Source organism: Myxocyprinus asiaticus, chromosome 45, assembly GCF_019703515.2.
Source record: "Myxocyprinus asiaticus isolate MX2 ecotype Aquarium Trade chromosome 45, UBuf_Myxa_2, whole genome shotgun sequence".
NCBI classification, from domain to species: domain Eukaryota; kingdom Metazoa; phylum Chordata; class Actinopteri; order Cypriniformes; family Catostomidae; genus Myxocyprinus; species Myxocyprinus asiaticus.
Window position 1 is genome coordinate 30,826,023 of NC_059388.1, and position 18,362 is coordinate 30,844,384.

General features: G+C 37.4%; 1 protein-coding gene across 1 annotated transcript; it reads left to right on the plus strand.

Annotated features, from left to right (window-relative positions):
• The first annotated feature begins 8,654 nt into the window (after positions 1–8,654).
• Positions 8,655–18,360, plus strand: LOC127435189 (uncharacterized). Its single transcript, XM_051688454.1, has 4 exons — positions 8,655–8,795; positions 9,802–9,993; positions 13,053–13,299; positions 14,606–18,360. Exons 2-4 carry the CDS (start codon positions 9,925–9,927, stop codon positions 16,117–16,119), a joined length of 1,830 nt encoding a protein of 609 aa, XP_051544414.1. The 5' UTR covers positions 8,655–8,795; positions 9,802–9,924; the 3' UTR covers positions 16,120–18,360.
• Positions 18,361–18,362: the final 2 nt, after the last annotated feature.

Genomic DNA, 18,362 nt, shown 5'->3' on the forward strand with positions numbered 1-18,362 from the left:
TTGATATACTTTCTCCTAACCCGGCTTAATATGCACAGTCAACTATAAGTAAGCCATTCATAGGTTAATTTTCTCGAAAACTGTAAACACTGTGTTTCTGTTGTGCTATGAATATGTATCTATTTGTTTTGAGTGACCCGCTTAGACCCGCCCCCAACAATGTTACTCAACCAATGGCGTGAGTTGGGGGCGGGGCTGTCTCTTTGTTTGATCAATGGCAGACTAGGGGCATATGCAGAAAGCTGTTTTGAAAACAAAGTTTACTTTTGCAATTCCCTTTGGTGGCGCAAAATGACATACTTCTGCTTTAAATAACTTAGTATATACAATTCAGGCTCAATTAATGCTTTTTCTCTAAGAGTTGCAGTCAGCATCACCATGGGTGTACTGGGAAGAGAAATCAGCCCTGGATTTTACGTAGAAACTGGCTTAAATTTGTTGAGGGGTTGAGGGGTTGAGGGGTGGAGGGTGTCGCTGGTCCAAAAGTGGTTAAGCAGGTGTGGGATGTCACTGGTCCAGAAGAGGTTGTGGGGGTGTGGATGGTGTAGCTGGCCCAAAAGTGGTTGAGTGGGTGAAGAGGTGGGGGGTGTCCCTGGTCCAGAAGTGGTTGAGTGGGTGGGGGGTGGTGTTGCTGGCTCAAAAGTGGTTAAGCAGGTGTGGGATGTCACTGGTCCAGAAGTGGTTGAGCGGGTGGGGGTGTGGATGGTGTCGCTTGCCCAAAAGTGGTTTAGTGGATGAAGAGGTGGGGGGTGTCACTGGTCCAGAAGTGGTTGAGCGAACCCAGAAGTGGTTCGGGGGGGTTTGCTGGCCCAGAAGTGGTTAAGCGGGTGGGGGGGTGTCACTTTTTTCTTTCCTGCTATTTCTTCAGCGGAACGATCCAAACGAAACAACTGTTAGTCCATCCCTCACAGCCTCTGTGTCACTCCCGCCAAAATCAAAGATGGCACTACTGTGTGAATAATGTCCATTCTATGAAATAACACTGAACTGTGTTCAATGAACTGTACCTTTTTCTTGGGCAATAACCGTTAAATGTTCAAAAGCTTTTTTTGTAGTCAAGACTTTAAGGTTTGTGTCTACTCAGAAACTGACTTTCAAAAATAAACCCACCCTGAGAAATATTCACTGTAGTAATGTGACAACTAGCCCCAGTTTTCTCTATAACCAAGACATGATTGGAAATAAGATTCATTTTGTTTTAACCTCTGACAGTGACTGTTTCACAACCATGTTTTTAAAGGACAGTGTTCTGGACAAGAAGATAAACCAAATGTATCATCTTGAGTAACACATGAAAACATCAGTTAAAAAAATAAACATTCAAATCTGTGATGTCATAATCTTCACTGTCTTCTGAAAACCTTCCATTATATGTTCCATAATACAGCACTCACCAAACACAAGAGATCATACAAGATCATGTCAAATGAACAGAATGTTCGCAGGTTACACTTGGACTACTCACTGTCTTTTCTAAACCGCTTGAATGTGTTTGAACTTTTAATAAAAGTTACAAAATCAAACATGATGGTACATGTGTGATTGATTTTTCAAGCTGTTTTCAGGGCCATAAGATCTGCCTGATGTAACAGAATGATCACAGTTTGCCACCATTGTGTTTAAGATGTTAAACTTGAGGTCATTACATATATTCTCAAAGCATGAATAAAGTCATCTCTAATGGGATGGTCTGGTTTCTCTTTTGGGTGAGTGTGCAAGATCAGCTCACAATTACTAGGCATCTCACCTCATGTCACTAAAGAGTGAATATGAATTTAATAAATGAGCTGTAAGACTCAAAACCAAACTGAATTCTTCCATGAGACTCAAAGTATACGAGAGGAGCTTCAGTGGAGCTTCATGATCTCATCTGGCTCTCACATCTCTGAGGTTCTGGATGTTTGTGGTAGTTTAGATCATGTGAGGCTTGTGAAGTTCAGTGTGTCATGCAGTTATGGAAGTCTTCAAAGGTGTTGTGGGTTTGAGATGTTAACTTGAAGAGTTCTGGGTTCCTGTAGCTCACATGAGAGAGTGTTGCACTAACAATGACAAGGGTTTAAATCCCAGAGAACACAGTTATACAAATGTATATTTTAATTACATTGTAAGTTGCTTTGGATTTAATAAAGAAGATATGTCCCCCAGAAACATGCTGTGTGAGTGTGTTGTCTCAGTGGCTCAGTGGTATGAGCATGTCCTCCTGCATGGAGGCTTCTGGTTCAAATCCCAGGCTGGACATTGTTGTGTGATAGTGTTGGGTTGATCTGATTGAGAGAGGAGGTTTGAGAATGAGTGGCCAGAGAAAGGGGGGTCAAATATCCAGTTGGGGTAACTGGACCTCCAGCATAAAGTTCAGGGGCAGTTCTGTCAATTCAATTGTGTTGACTTAGTTTTAAAATCTGCTGCTACTGGTTTTAAAACTAAGTCAACACATAGGATCAGATTGACAGACCTGCTGCTGGACTTTTTGCTGGCAGTCTGGGGGGACCCAACTGGATATTTGAGCCCCCCTTTCTCTGGTCACTCATCCTCAAGCCTCCTCTCTCAATCAGATCAACCCAATACCATCACACAACCATGTCCAGCCTGGGATTTGAACCAGTAACCTCCATGCAGAAGGACATGCTCATACCACTGAGCCACTGAGACAACACACTCACACAGCATGTTTTTGGGGGGCATATCTTCTTTATTAAGAATTCATCTTTGTGATGTTTAAAGTGAAACAGACCAGCAGAGGGAAGATTTAAACTAGAAACCTTCAGACTTCAAGTTCAGCTGCTCTACCGTCTGAGTCACATGACAGAATGAGAGTTGAGATGATTTGTAGTGAAGATTCATTATCATACAGATGAATACTGGCTCAAAGTCTTCTGAGATGGTTTGATGAATGTTGGAATCACAGAGTCTCATTTCATGTGTTCATACGGCTGAAACTGACTTGAATTAGAAGACATGAGGAGATCTGAACTCAATGATTTGTTAAGCTCTGTTTCTATCTGTAGATTCACACCTGATTCAAGAGAACCTGGTTGTGTAAATTATTTGCACTTTGAAGCGATTGTTCTCGTAGATATGGTCCTTTATGAAATGATTCAGCTAAACAAAACAGTCATGGAACAAGAGTTGAATGTGTTTTTCTGACCAAGTTTGTCCATTTTTGTGACGTGAATGAGTGTAATTTGTTGATAATGTTCAGAAGATAAAGATAACATCAGAATGTCAGCAAAGTGATGAGAAAAATGAACATGAAATATTAATATCTCTATAGAAGAATTGAGAAAAAGCTCTTCAGATACAGGATAAAAAAATGGAAAATGACAGGCTCAATATCTGTCAAATGCCTCAAAACATGATTCTGAAGGAATTAAAAGTACTGAACAGAAATGTTGCATGCTGCATAATCCTCTGTAAATCCAAGTCAAATCAGATTTTATTGTCATACAAAAGAGGAAAAAAGGGGGTAAAAAGAACCTGCATTTCTTTAATAGGTCCTGGTGCTTTTCCATAAAACGATTTTGTGCTTTAATACACACAGGACATTTCATAACAGCATACAGCACATAACAGTATATACAGTACACACAATGCACATTATACGCAGAACATTGTTGGACAACTGCTGTATATGGTCATGATGAGATTAATGCATCAGTGTGAACAGTATAAAACAGTATATAAAAGTGTTCTGCAGGGGAAACAGAATATACACATTACAGATTTTAACATGCAAAGTGAGTATATGGACTTATAGCTAGCATATTTAATACTGAGTATAAATAAAATGCATTCTTTATTGATTATGCACAATATGGGTCTAATAAAGCTGGCTGTTCACCTTCAGAGGTTAGTGGTGAATGATTTGGTTGCTGTGTTTAAAACAGAAAATAAAACGTCTAAAATATCACTTGCAAATAGGCTATTCATTGTCAGCCGTAAACCATATACTGGTCAATCGATCTACTATTAGCAGATACATTTGAAAATATTGATAACTTCATTTAAAAAATGTTTTGGTGCCACCAGCATTATCAGGACATCATTTTCATGTAGCACATTCATCACATGGCATTGGAATACTAACAGATTTCTCCAGTTATGGATTTTCTTAAAGTGAACTGGTGACCAGTGGCGGACTGGCCATAGAGAGAACCGGGGCTTCTCCCGGTGGGCCGGCCGCTAAACGGGACAGAACGGGCCACCACAGGCTGAAGAGGGCCGCAAAACGATGCCGCGATATGCAGAAAAGGAGAAAAGTTTAGCACCTGCATCAGAGGGCTTTTTACCCCAAATAAAATCCTTTCACTAATTAGACAGTTATTAAAAATATTTTCATATAATCACCTTGAACAAAATTGAAAATGAAAAATAAATGTTTAAAAAAAAATTGATACTTTCCAGGATATTAATTAGCTAAATACATTTACAACATTTAAAAAAAAAATATTAAATAATAGATCAAATTGCCTCAAAATCAACCTTTAGACATCACACACAATGATCTCATGGAAGAGGAACATTTTGCAGTTCATAGTGACAAACAGGTGTTTAGGAAAGTGCTGAGGTAGTTTTTGATGCTATTTAGTGTTTTGGGAGTAAATCAAATCAAAGGAGCCTTTTACCCCGTTGTGCCCTAATACTCAACCCGCATAACTAAAGCAGGTTTTGATTTTTAATTCGTTTTTATTTCTATTTTATATTCAATTTGTCATTTCAATTTAGTTTAATTTTCGTTAGTTTCACACTTTGTCTGTTAGTTTTAGTTTTCTCAGTGTTTTAGTTTCAGTTTAGTTAATATTTATTTTAGTTTTAGCAGAGATTATTTTCTCCCAATTTGGAATGCCCAATTCCCACTACTAGAAGGTCCTCATGGTGGCGCGGTTACTCACCTCAATCCGGGTGGTGGAGGACAAGTCTCAGTTGCCTCCGCTTCTGAGACCGTCACGCGCATCTTATCATGTGACTCGTTGTGCATGACACTGTGGAGACTCACAGCATGTGGAGAATCATGCTACTCTCCACAATCCACGCACATCTCACCACACGCCCCACCGAGAGCGAGAACCACATTATAGAGACCACAAGGAGGTTACCCCATGTGACTCTACCCTCCCTAGCAACCAGGCCAATTTGGTTGCTTAGGAGACCTGGCTGGAGTCACTCAGCACGCCCTGGATTCAAACTCACGACTCCAGGGGTGACAGTCAGCGTCAATACTCGCTGAGATACCCAGGCCCAACAAGCAGTTCTGAGAACCCAACGGTCAACGGATGTAGAAAGGAAGTCCCGCCTTACAGTTAAAATAGCCAATCACCTTTTAAATACAGACATCACTTGTCAATCAACTCTAGAACGCGCATTAGCTATAAAAGCCGCGACATTTGCATTTTTTTTAACATAATATGAGGTAAAGAAGCACAATTTATGATACCAGTATTGTCCGATTTTACTGCTGATTTGAAATATGTTCTTTAATTGTAATCCCGTGTGGTGTTGCTGTCCTTTTCTGCATATCGCAGTTTTGTGGCCCGCTTCAGCCAGTCGCAGCCCGTTCATCATAACGCGGCGGCCCGTTTCAGTTTATCGCCGCCTGTTCGGCCCCGTTTGTCCCTGTTTTGCGGCTGGCCCACCAGGAAAAGTCCCGGTTCTCCCCATTGCCAGTACGCCCTTAATTATAAATGTTTCATATTTTATAATATTGAGTGAAGATCCCTATTGTATCCATATGTATTCCCTTAAAAGGTTAAAAATCATGACTAAACTAATCTTTGGGAAGTAAACTATTACCAATTTGAGGTTTTAAATTGATGAGTTTACATCGGGGTGTGTGGCAGAGTGCATTTTATGACCACCTGTAAAGAAAATGACAGGTAAATCTTTTCCAGGTTATAAAAAGTAAAAGTTGACTTAATGTTTGTAAATGTTACATATGATGATTTATTATGTAAAAACTGTGTAAGAAAATATAAAAATTAATTAAAAATATTTTTAAGGTATTTTCTTTAGAATACTTTTTCCTCTGTCCCACTTTACCAACACTGCCTGAAAAGGTAGAGGGTCTTAAAGATTCTTCATTTTTGCTTTTGACTAAAAGTTAGGAGACATCCTAAGCTTTCTGTAAAGGTATAATGTCAGGTTATGTGGCATTAGGATCATAATTCAAAGAGACAAAAAAAAAAAAAAAAAAGTACAATTTCCCAAAGTGTCCCACTTTGCCCATATCACCCTAATTAATTCAAGGTCATTTTTTATTTTATTTTAGTGAGTTTTCAAATTCTGAAAAAGTATTTTAGATTAGTTTCTGTTTGCTCTAATATTTAATAACTTTTAAAATGATGCAAATGTACGGTTAGGTTTAGGTTAGAATACCTGAAATTGTCATTTATTGGAGATAAACTCCATTACATGGAGATTAATTTGTTTATAGAATACTTGAGATGCTTTGAAATGCCAAAAGTGAAGAAAAAAGAACTGAACAGAAATGTTGCATGCTATTCTGAAGTGTTTATGTTAAATAAGTGTTATCTACAGTACATTTGTTTCTCAGAAAAGCATCTTGTTGTCTCAAAAGTATTTAAATAAGTTGCCCTACAACTATTGTCCCTATATCTATAATATTAATTATAACTTAAAGGGGTCCTTATCCCTACTGCACTTTACACTGTAAAAAAAATTCTGTAAAATTTAAAATAAATTAGCAGCAACTGTGGTTGCCAAATATTTAACGTAAAATCTACGGTGAACATGTTTCAGGCTTTACGGGATGTAATTTTGATGCCTGTATTTTTAACGGTTCATTACCGTTTATATTATTAACTTATATAAACTTGATACACTAATATTCTGAAACTATAAAAAGTGTCCCTTTCAGGAGCAATGACCAATAATCATGTAGAGACACAAACACAAAACACCGTCAGGGTAACACATGAAATTAAAATAATGCAATAAACATTAAATATACGACATAAAATATGAAGTACATAAATGATATTAAAAATAAGAAACAACCATTTCCGTAAAATATAATGAAATGTGATGCAGGGAATTCTGGGAACGCCCGATTATTGTTTTTGACCGTCATTTTAACAATAGTTTATCGTAAAAAGTACATGTATTCTCTTGTTAAACATAATATACATTTTTACTGTAATTATACGGTAAAATTATACCTTCTACATCTAAAAAACATATATATTTTTTTACAACATTTTACCGTAAAATTACATTTATTGTCTTGTTTAATTTATTATAATTTTTTACAGTATATTTTAAGCTAACTTCCCGTTAACCAATTACCTTTTTGTTTTTTTTTACTGTAGCATTTTTACAGTCTTTTACAGTTAATTTTGTTTTACAGATTTGCAGATTTAAACTAGGGTTTATTGGATTACAATAAGAATTACTGTAAAATGTATGTAATTAAATGTATTTAAAAATTAAGACAGTACAACAAATACTACCATAATGTATAAATACTGAACAATTTAAATAAGAAATATCACTATAATTATTATAATTCATTGTTTACACTACTGAGAATGAGTTTTGAGTTTTTACATTATGAGAAATAGCGTGCTTAGCTGTAATTAACACGATGTCGCAATGCAAAAAAAAAAAAAAAAAAAAAATTCATAATTTTTATTCTAAACATTCTTTGTGTGGGTTTCCTCTTAGGGTGAAATATGACCCAGACGATTCATCCTAATTTTATTTGAAATAAAAATCAGCCTTATTTTTCATTAATAAATATGATACATGTTTTCAAAACGTAGCTTATATCTTCGTTTTTTCCCCCATCAACATCACAACCAGTGTTGGGTAAGTTACTCTAAAAAAGTAATTAATTACCAGCTACTAGTTACATCTTCTACAGTGTAATTAGATTACTGTACTAATTACTCTTTATGAAAAGTAACTGCATAATTACTTATTACTAATTACTTTCTAAAACCCTGATCAACCTCGACCAGATAAGAAATACAAGGATAGACATGAAACTGTTCTTTGAATTATTTCAGATATATCAAATCAATTATTCATGAACTGGCCAAAGAATTTAAAGGGGCAGCGTTAAATTAGAAAACATATATTTTAACATTAGACGTTAAATTTTGATTTTAAATTCACTTTTGTTTTATATAGAATTGTTCTAGAGTCTATACAGTATTAAAAATTAAGAGTAATCCCTTACTTTACTTTTTTCAATGAAAAAGTATTTTAATTACATTTGCATTACACCCAACACTGATCACGACATTAAACGGTAATAAAAGCCACAAGAAGGCGCAAGATTCCCACTTCTGGATGATTGAACACCTGTCCACAGGTGAGCTGTTCCATTGCTGCCAGTTTTTACACAGAAAGCAAACGCGTTAGTGCTAAGTCTCCCTCTCGGATCCCCTACTTTTAGTCATAAAGAAACATCGCTTAATTTAGTATAGTAAATGAAAACAAGTTCATTTATAGATCTTTAATTATAAGAGCTGTGAACCTGTTTTTATCTCTGATGGACTAACAAGTAATTATTGAAAGCATATGAATCTGGATTCGCTCTAGTCATCATATAGTCGTCATATAGTCGTCATCTAGGATGATGATGAGGAAACCCTTCGTCCTCGCGCTGCGCGTGCACGCACGCACTCACTGACGCGCTCCAGCAGAACCAGACGAGCCACTTCACACGCGATTCTCTCTTTATAAACAGATTTTCGCACACTTTATAGAGATAAAACTGAAACGACACTCGGGTTATTCCTATAATTACATCTGGCGAACAGTTGCGGATTGTTTGGGTGAGTTTTTCTTGTACTTTTTAATTCATAATCTGTGGATGAAGTACACCTCTTGAATTTATACCTAAGTGTTTGATTATGTTTGTAAATGATTATTACCATGTTATAAATGATTGGCTTGTTTGTTACCTTTTTTAATTTTGGCAGATATGATCAAGTTTGGACATACTTGCTCATTCTTTATCATTACTATTTTCCACATTTTAAAATAATAAAAATAATAATAGTAAAATAATAGTAAAGTCATCAAAACTATAAAACCACACACACACACACACACACACACACACACACACACACACACACACACACACAAATGTAAATAAATAACATAAATTACAATTGTAGTTTTGTAAAGAAATACATACACTAAAAAAATTATTTTGGCCTATTTTTAAGATTTACGCATTTTAATTTAATAAAACATTTCAGATTGAATTGTGTAACATTTAACAAAATGTAAGTAATAAAACTTAAAATATATATATTTTTTAAATATTATTTTATTAAAAATTACTCTATTTAATTTTATGGAATTTTGTTATGAAATTGAAATGCCTATATATATATATATATATATATATATATATATATATATATATATATATATATATATATATATTCATACAAAACTAATTTTAAGCATAAGCCTTTAGTTTTAGAACATAATGTTTTTGGGAGCCAAATTTTTTTAGCTATATATATATATATATATATATATATATATATATATATATATATATATATATATATATATATAATATGTATGTATGTATATTTTAAAGTGATTGTTGTGAATAAGTAGGTAATTACTGATAATAGGTGTAAAGCTGCATAATAAGGGAGGGTGTTTCGGGGTGTTGATAGTGACTCTCCAGGGTGGATCAGAACCGCTGAAGTCAAATCTCCAGAGATCTGTGTGAGCAGAGACACTCACACATAACTCATGAGACCAGCAGTTCTGTACATAGAATTTGTTTTTAAAATGACATACTATGTTTTCCAGGTTTGAATGTATCATGTGAGACCGGACAGTTGGGTGTGTAGAAATGTTTGGATCATTTCACACGACCCCTGACCTTTACTGCTCAACCCATTCATATGACGCCGTGCCCTTGATGCTGTAATCATGGATGTTCATGTGCACAACAGTCGGACGGTTCATTATGGGCTGAACAACTATCAGAACACTCATACTGTGAGTATTTAAATCAAACACACACACTGGGCAGGGAGAACCAGTCGTTCAGCTCTGAGTATGACAGGACAGTTATTGAATTCAACTGTGCTCAGAGAGGTGTGGCCACACTGAGCTGTGTGTGTGTTTTACCAGGACCGTGATACTGTAGTAAAGACAAGAATGCAGTCAAACAGCATGTGGAACATTAACTCTCTCAGTTGTGCTTTACAACACCAGCAGGTTCATTCTACTGCAATGAGTCATTTTATGAAACATTTTAAGATTTTTTTTTATTACTAAGGCTGTTGATTTAACACTTTAATTCGGGGTGAATGAACGTATATAAATTCCATAATAAGTCAGCAGGGGGTAGTCAGCGCAGCTCCACCTGTACAGGCAACAAAGAGAGCTGGACAGAACAGAGCGCAGGAGTTTTGAGAAGCGTTTTTCAAGTTCCAAAGTACATTTAACCTAACATAGCATTCCTAAAAACGTGGCGTTTATGGCTAGAGAGGCTGACAACAAGTGAAACGCGACACAACCACAGTGAGACGTTCCAAAAGCGTCCGTCTGACATGTGTACAGATGGAACACGATATGGAAACACGATATGGAAACACCTAAACCATAATATAAAGCCACTTTTAGTATGGTCTGATGAATGCTTTACTGCCACAATAATGTAATGTCATTGAACTATCTGAATTTTAAAATATATTTTATTTATGATAATTTGTTTTATTATACATTTTATGATGTTTATTTGGGGGCCTATTTCTGCAAATAAGATTGTCTGACGTGATAAAAATGAGAAACAGGTGTTAAGTTCATAGAAATATAGTCTTTGAGTCCCTGTGAGTTTTACAGATCTTTGGAAAACATTTATAGCATTTTCTACAAAAAATATATATTTAATGATTTTGAAAATGTCATGTGGTGTAACCATCATGTAAAATTTGTTACAAAAACTTTCCTTGCTCCTTGAATGCACGAGAGTGTATGCAACTAAATCATTAATTTAAAAAAAAGAAATATAATTAATTTATAAGGCAAGAATATCAAGAAGTTTCCCAGGGTTATGCTTAATGACCTGAACAAAATGTGCCTTGTCATAAAACGGTCAAAATGTTGATATTTAATGGTATGACAAAATAATAATAATAATAATAATAATAATATATATATATATATATATATATATATATATATATATATATTTTTTTATTTTTTTATTTTTTTTTTACTTCAGGGATCTTCTCTGTTTTGTGTTTTTTTTCCCAGTTTTTTTTTTTTTTTTGGCAAAAAAAAAAAAATGTCACCCAACATCTTGGTTGCACCACATGACTTTGACATGGTGGACAAAAGTTTTTCAACTATGAATCATATTTTAAAATAAAATTGTTCCTCTGCTTATTTTTTTGAGACAATGTTTTTTCTGTCTCCAGATGGTTACACCATTTGACTTTTGATTTTAAGCCCCAGAAAAAAAAAAACAAGATATCAAAAATTCTTTGAAAACATTTTCATCATAGAAGAGGTGTATTCAGGTAATTGTTTTGTGTAAATAGCATTCATAATGTATTTTTAAATAATTTAATAGATCTGGCCAAAAAAAAAGAGTCACATCATTGACATAAATATTGATTATATGCGATTAAATGCAATTTATTCAATTAATTAATCGCCATATGATGTAATTAATTTGATTAAAATTTTTAATTTGACAGCCCCGTTTATTACCATTAGTGGTGTTCGCTAATACTATGGGTTACTCATTTGATCAAAACTCTAATCTTTGGTTTGTAGCTCTTCCTGGACCATTTATACTACAGACATGAATAAAACCTCAAATACTGTAGCTTGTTGAGGAGAGGTGTGCTATTACTTATGATTTTCACCTGGTAGACGATCAAATTGTGGCAAGGAGAAAAAGTGGGAAAAGTGAAGAATCTTTGTCTTTCAGAAATCTAAAACTTTGGGTATTTCCAGGTTTAAATACAATTTCTTTAAAAAAATAAATAAATAAATAAAAATCCAACAATTTCAGTGTGGTCTCAGACTTCTGGACCTATAGGTCTACTGTATGTAAATAATGAATGTTGAGTAATATGGTAATTATTTAACAAGCAACCAACCAGAATTCCATAGCAACTGCACAGAAATGCCCTGGCAACCACCCACAACATCCAGGGCATTGTGGTGGTGACTTTTTGCATGGGCAAACCACTCGCATGTTCTTCAGCAAGTGTAAAAATGTATTTTGAATTCTGCTCAGAGAATCTGTCTCTCTTTCATCATTGCATTATTGTGCAGACTGTAATTTGATAAGTACAATACCTTTTTAAACAAGAGTCTAAACCTGTTTTTTAAAGATAATGGAGCAACACACTCATATGACCCCATCAGCTGGTCTGTACACGATGAGTAGAGCAGTCTGATTGTCCCTTTCTACTAGAAGTCTAATGGCTCAAACTACAGCCAACTCACAATGTGTTTTTTGTGTGTGTGTGTGAGCTGGGTGGACATCCCTTACAGTGGGGCTGTTGAGGGTGAAGGGCGTGTACACTGGGGCGATGAACAAGCAGCCTACTGTTCACACACACCTGAGAGAGAAGGCTGCTTTCTAGATGAGTAGACGCTGTGTTCTCATGGAGGCTCCACCTCCTCCTTCAACAACACATGAAACAACCTCGAGATGAGCTTACAGAAACTTTCCCAACCTCTTGCCCTAATGCACAGATTTAAAAACTTAACCCCGAAATTTCTCTCTGGCTCCGTTTACAACTGGCATTAACATCTGTGACAGGCGATCCGATCACAAGTGGTCAGCAAAGACACAACACCTTGTATTAAAGGGAAAGTCATTTTTTCACCCTCCAAACCTGTATGACATTCTTTCTTCTTTGGAACACAAAAAGGAGATTTTAGTCAGAATTGTAGCCTCAGTCACCATTCACTTTCATTGTTAGGAAAAAAGATGAAAATTCCATGCAAATGATCCCTGTAATATGCATTTCAAATGCAGATCACCTGAAGTATTAATAATAGGTTTAAACAGAGCTTCTCTCTCTCTCTAGGTAAAAGATGATCTACAGTTCCTCAGTCTTGAGGAACGTGAGTGTATTATGTTCTTTGAGGAGACAATCGATTCACTAGAAGAGGAGCTAGAAGATGAGGGGGCGGGAATAGCTGCACGTAGCCACACACCTGCAGAGATGCAGCGAGCGCCCATTACAGCCCGACCTCTCTGCCCTGGAGATCATGACATCATTGACCTGGTGCACCCTACACCTGAGCCCAACAAACATACAGACTCACTGCCAGGTACCCCAGAACAACACAAATGCTGATCGCAGACCATCATTACAAACAAAACAATAACTCAATAATTTAAATGATAATGCAACTATTTGTCCTAAACATGAGAAAAGTACCAAACCAACATAAAAAAGTATAAAAAAAAAAAAAGATTTTTTGCTTATAATAGAAGTAATGTGCTTATAATAGAAGTCTATGGGGCAAGGCATTGCACCGGAACAAATGTCAATGGGTGTGCGGAGTGACTCCAGCCAGGTCTCCTAAGCAACCAAATTGTCCCGGTTGCTAGGGAGGGTAGAGTCACATGGGGTAACCTCCTTGTGGTCGCAATTAGGGGTTCTCGCTCTCAATGGGGCGCGTGGTAAGTTGTGTGTGGATCGCAGAGAGTAGCATGAGCCTCCACATGCTGTGAGTCTCCGTGGTGTCATGCAAAACGAGTCACGTGATAAGATGCGCGGATTGATGGTCTCAGAAGCGGAGGCAACTGAGACTTGTCCTCTGCCACCCGGATTGAGGTGAGTAACCACGCCACCACGAGGACCTGCTAAGTAGTGGGAACTGGGCATTCCAAATTGGGAGAAAAGGGGATAAAAAAAAAAACGTCATAAAGTAGCGAAACACGTGAATATTAATTAGGTGCAAATAAAGTAAAAAAAAATATTTTACTGTTTTGATAGTCATTCTTGATCAATTCAAGCGCTCTAAGAAATATTTTAAAGAATTAATTTTATAACTTGATCTGGATATCTATCACTGTCAGTACTGGGATTTTGTTAGTCAATGGATAAAAAGATGGATCAGTTAAATCTTTAGATATTTAATAATACATTGCCAATTTTATAGGTGAAATAGCTTTAGCTAAGGCAAAAAGTGGTAGGGACGTGTCCCACCCGTCCCACCCATAAAAGATGCCTCTGGCTAAAGTAAACTGATTTTAGTAATGGACCTACCCCTGTCTGTGTTCAAGTAAAAAAATACACTGTCACCTTTCTTAGGTTATTTTTTGACCTGCAGTTTTGCTCTCCCTCCAAAAAATTGTCATTTTGACCGCCCTCTACAAAATAATGGATTATGCAGTAAACATTTATCCATGGCATTTAATATTTGGGGTTTCATTATCATTTATGTATTTATTTCACCAGAAAACATGACATTTTCACAAACAAAATCTTAAGCCAGAGACATCTGGTTGAGTAGACAAGGAATGACCCACCTGGAACAATACCCAAAACCTTAGTTCAGGGTTGGAAACCATGTGAAATATTTGTTCTTGAAATGTTGGAAGTAATGGTGAACATGTTTGCTTTCTCAGATTTCCAAGAGCTGGTTATAGCCCCAGAGACCCATTTTGAGATGAAGGCCAATCGTGACCCCATGGTGAATTTCCCCCCAGAGGAGGGTGCACACCAGCCCCCACCTGGTTCTGTTCCCACCCCTGTAATAATCGCCAGTAAGATCGCGGAGCACCAGGGTATGGGCGGGGCCTTAACGGTACCTTCAATTCTAATCCAGCGAAGCAGCAGTCTGGAGTTACCGCAGAACCCCTTGACCAAACACGGCCCTCCGACTCATGCCAAGCCAATGCATCTCCCAGACAACATTAGCTTGATTCTTGGCAGCCGAGAACACATTCCCCATTCCATCGCCACAGAAGCTGTCAGTGTGCAGGAGCGGCGGGCGCAGATGCTTGCTAACCTCCCTGGCTCCGCACACCCTCTGGAGGGAGGAGAACCAGACTGTGTACGCAAACTTCCCATGCGGAGTGTGTCATTCAGAGATCCAACGCCGGACAAGTCCAGGATGGAGGCGCTCTCAAAGCTTGGGCTCGTGAGGAACCGAGCGCAATCGGCCATGCAACCATCTCCTAGGGACTCGATTGCAGAAGACGTCAGCTTTAAGACCAGCACAAATACAGTTCAGACAAATTTCAAGAGTGATAATGCACCTATACACACCTATAACACTTCCAGTAGTGTTCATGCTCCAAACATTGCTAATACTTCTAACACTTCCAAGAGTTTGAATGACCACAACATGGCTAATACTGCAAATACCACAACAAACAAGGCCAGTACCCGCAACGTTACCAGTACAGCTAACATAATTACTGACGTACCCACTATGACCAATGGCTTGGACACCACGGACCACTGCCAAACCAGCACTGTTACCAAACAGGACAAGTCTAGCCCCTCACCAGCACTTACAAGTACTGAGGTCACACACAGTGATTTCAACAGTTATGGTGGTAAGAGTATCACCTTGAACCCCACAGTGTCCATTAGGGCTGAGTATGCCCCACCTCAAAGTGCCACAGCCACTTCCTCTCCCAAAAAAGAAGCTTCAGAGGTACAACTCAACAGTTTCGGTGGTTTGTCCAGAGTCATGAATCCATCCGTAGTGCACAGAGACCAGCCACCTAGCCCGAGCCACATCAGCCACCTAAACACATATGGAGCCCGATCAAAAACCTTCTCACCTGTAAAAGAGGACAACTCGGCTGTAAGCTCACACCCTGGAAGCAGGACCACTGACAGAGATGTACCTACAAGAAAGGTGACCTCCTCACACTCTAAAGCACCTTCCCAGCCAGTTGTGACCAGACAACCTCCCACTCCAGCTCCAAAACCACCTCGCCACTCAAGTCCTCTGAGTCTCACCAGGATGAGAACCAGTCCTCCACCCTCAGAGTTACGTCACAAACCATCGCCAAAGCCATCCTTCCGCACACAGGGAATAACAGTCCAGTTCTCTGGGAAAGGAGCCACAGATGAAGCCAGACGTGATGCGCTACGCAAACTAGGAGTGCTGAGGGATACTTCTTAAAAGTTCCCAAACACAAGAGAGACTACAGTTTTAGATGTGGTGAAGACTCGTGATAAGCTATAAATAATTAAATCAATCAATCATATATATATTGTTGCATTACTGGCATTACCTTGTTTGCAGGCTCAAAGTCCAGAAGTTCCTGGGAATGTTTAGGTCAAAAGTCGACAAGATTTATAGCCATCTGTTGGACACTAGCTAGCCTTTTTAATTGAGTTTAAAGAACTTTAGGGAAAAAAATCAGGACTAACAGGCTTGGTGTGTGCTTGTTTTGCTTGCTAAGTACCACCAGATCAAATTTCTTGCTTGACATGAGGAAGAAATCGAAAAATTCTATTGTAGCTGAACAAAGTTAGCCATTACCTTTCCCATTCATGTAAATGGCAGTTGCTTGGGGTGCCATCTTTCCTTCAAGTGCACCCTTCTTCTTTTTGAGCCAATCAACTGAGCCGTAAATGCCATGTGACTGCTCAGTCTGTTTGAGAACTCTTTGCAGGGAAAAGGCTGGGACATCTTTTTTACTCCGTTAAAAGCCCTCCAAGAAATCCGGGCACTAATGAAAAATGTATTTAGTCAGACTACATCCAGACTACTTTTGGATTTCCGTCCATAATGAAAGATGCTTTTTTTGCCTTCATAATGGAGTAATTATGGCATCCACCAGCAATTGAAGCTAACTGGCAAGCCATGACCCACTGAAAGAAGTTTTCTGTTTGTTGTTGGCAATTCTAATTAAATTATATACAGTTATAAGAAACAAATCTGCCAGCTAAAACTCAACTACATTCATTTAGCAGATGCATTAATCCAAAGTACAGGAATCGAAGCCAAGCTTTCCCAACTGAGCTACGTGCTCGTCCTGACACATTTTTGCAACTTTCAATGTACTTTCTATAAAAACTAATGAACAAACTCACTATTATAAGAACTAACTATCCTTAAAAACATTACTAATGTTAAAAAACAAAATACCCCTACCTTACCATATCAGCTGGGATTTGGACCTGGAACCCAAGGTTTTGTAGGGTGATATGTTACAGAATGAGCTATAAGTTACCCAACTTTGAGCAATTCTCATTGGACTCATGTCTTTAACTAAACACCTTTTACTAAGTACTTTTAACCAAAGATGACAAACTCTGAAGTCCAAATACTAAAAGCAAAACACTTCAGAGAGATGGGTCAGCTTAGCTGTAATGGGTCAGTTTGTGGTTTTAAATCTCTGCTGTTTGTCATTGCAATGGATGATGTAGATATGTTCTCACTGGCTTGGGTCAGATGAGATGAATCTTCACTTTTAGCTTCTGAAGAGTTTGAGGATTTGGATAACATATGCTCATGAGATGTTGTTTGTTACCATGCTTAAGTTATTAGACTATGTTCTAGCAATTAAATACAGGTCAGTTTATAGAATGCATATATACATTTACACTTAGGATGTGCATGAGTCTACCTTGTTCTTTGTATTTACATTGTATACACATTTATTCTTATAGCTGTCTTGTGTTTGATAGCTCTGAGGAGGATCACCTGGTGTAAAGTAGCCAGACCAATCACATTGGTTTTCTGTTCAGGAGTTTACAAAAGAAATACCTCGCAGAGAAATATCTTGCATATTGTCTTTGTCATATTGTGCGCAAACAGATGTACAGCAGCTAGTTTCTATGATAATGTATTTATTCTGATGACAAAATGCTTTCATGTTGTGTTGTGTGCTGGACATTGGGAGTCTAGCCTGTCTTCGCCTCTGCTTTCACAGACCACAGAAAATCTTGTAAACTGAGTGTATTTTCATGTTTAGTTCCTCCCATGCCAAACCACAAGGATCCAAATCTAGATCCCGCTTCGTAATGAATCAACAGCTTTAGTTCAGTGTGTGTGTGTGTGTGTGTGTATGTGTGTGTTTGCAATGTGGATTTCAGTACGAATGAGTGTTGTAATGAGTAAATGTAACAGGGTATGTTTGCGATGAGTGTTTTTTTTTTTTTTTTGGGACTCCGGTTTTTTGGCTTTAAATAAAGCAGTATTTGAAGGACATAGAATGCATGTTGTGAATGCGTGACACACACACACACTGTAAAATCAAAAATGCATGGTTTCTTCTCACCTCTTTATGTAAACGTGAACTCTGCTGGAAGTAATAACACTGAATATTTTTTCCTTTCAGTGGTTATGATCTGTAACATTCAGTTGTGTTGTTTCTGAATAAACACAATTAAAACCCATCAGGATTGTCTGTGCAC

Excerpts from the sequence above, each read along its gene's own strand:
- LOC127435189 (XM_051688454.1), top strand. The coding sequence starts at position 9,925 with ATGGATGTTCATGTGCACAACAGTCGGACGGTTCATTATGGGCTGAAC. Across the intron at positions 9,994-13,052 it reads ACTATCAGAACACTCATACT|GTAAAAGATGATCTACAGTT; the intron begins GTGAGTATTTAA and ends CTCTCTCTCTAG. Across the intron at positions 13,300-14,605 it reads ACATACAGACTCACTGCCAG|ATTTCCAAGAGCTGGTTATA; the intron begins GTACCCCAGAAC and ends TTGCTTTCTCAG.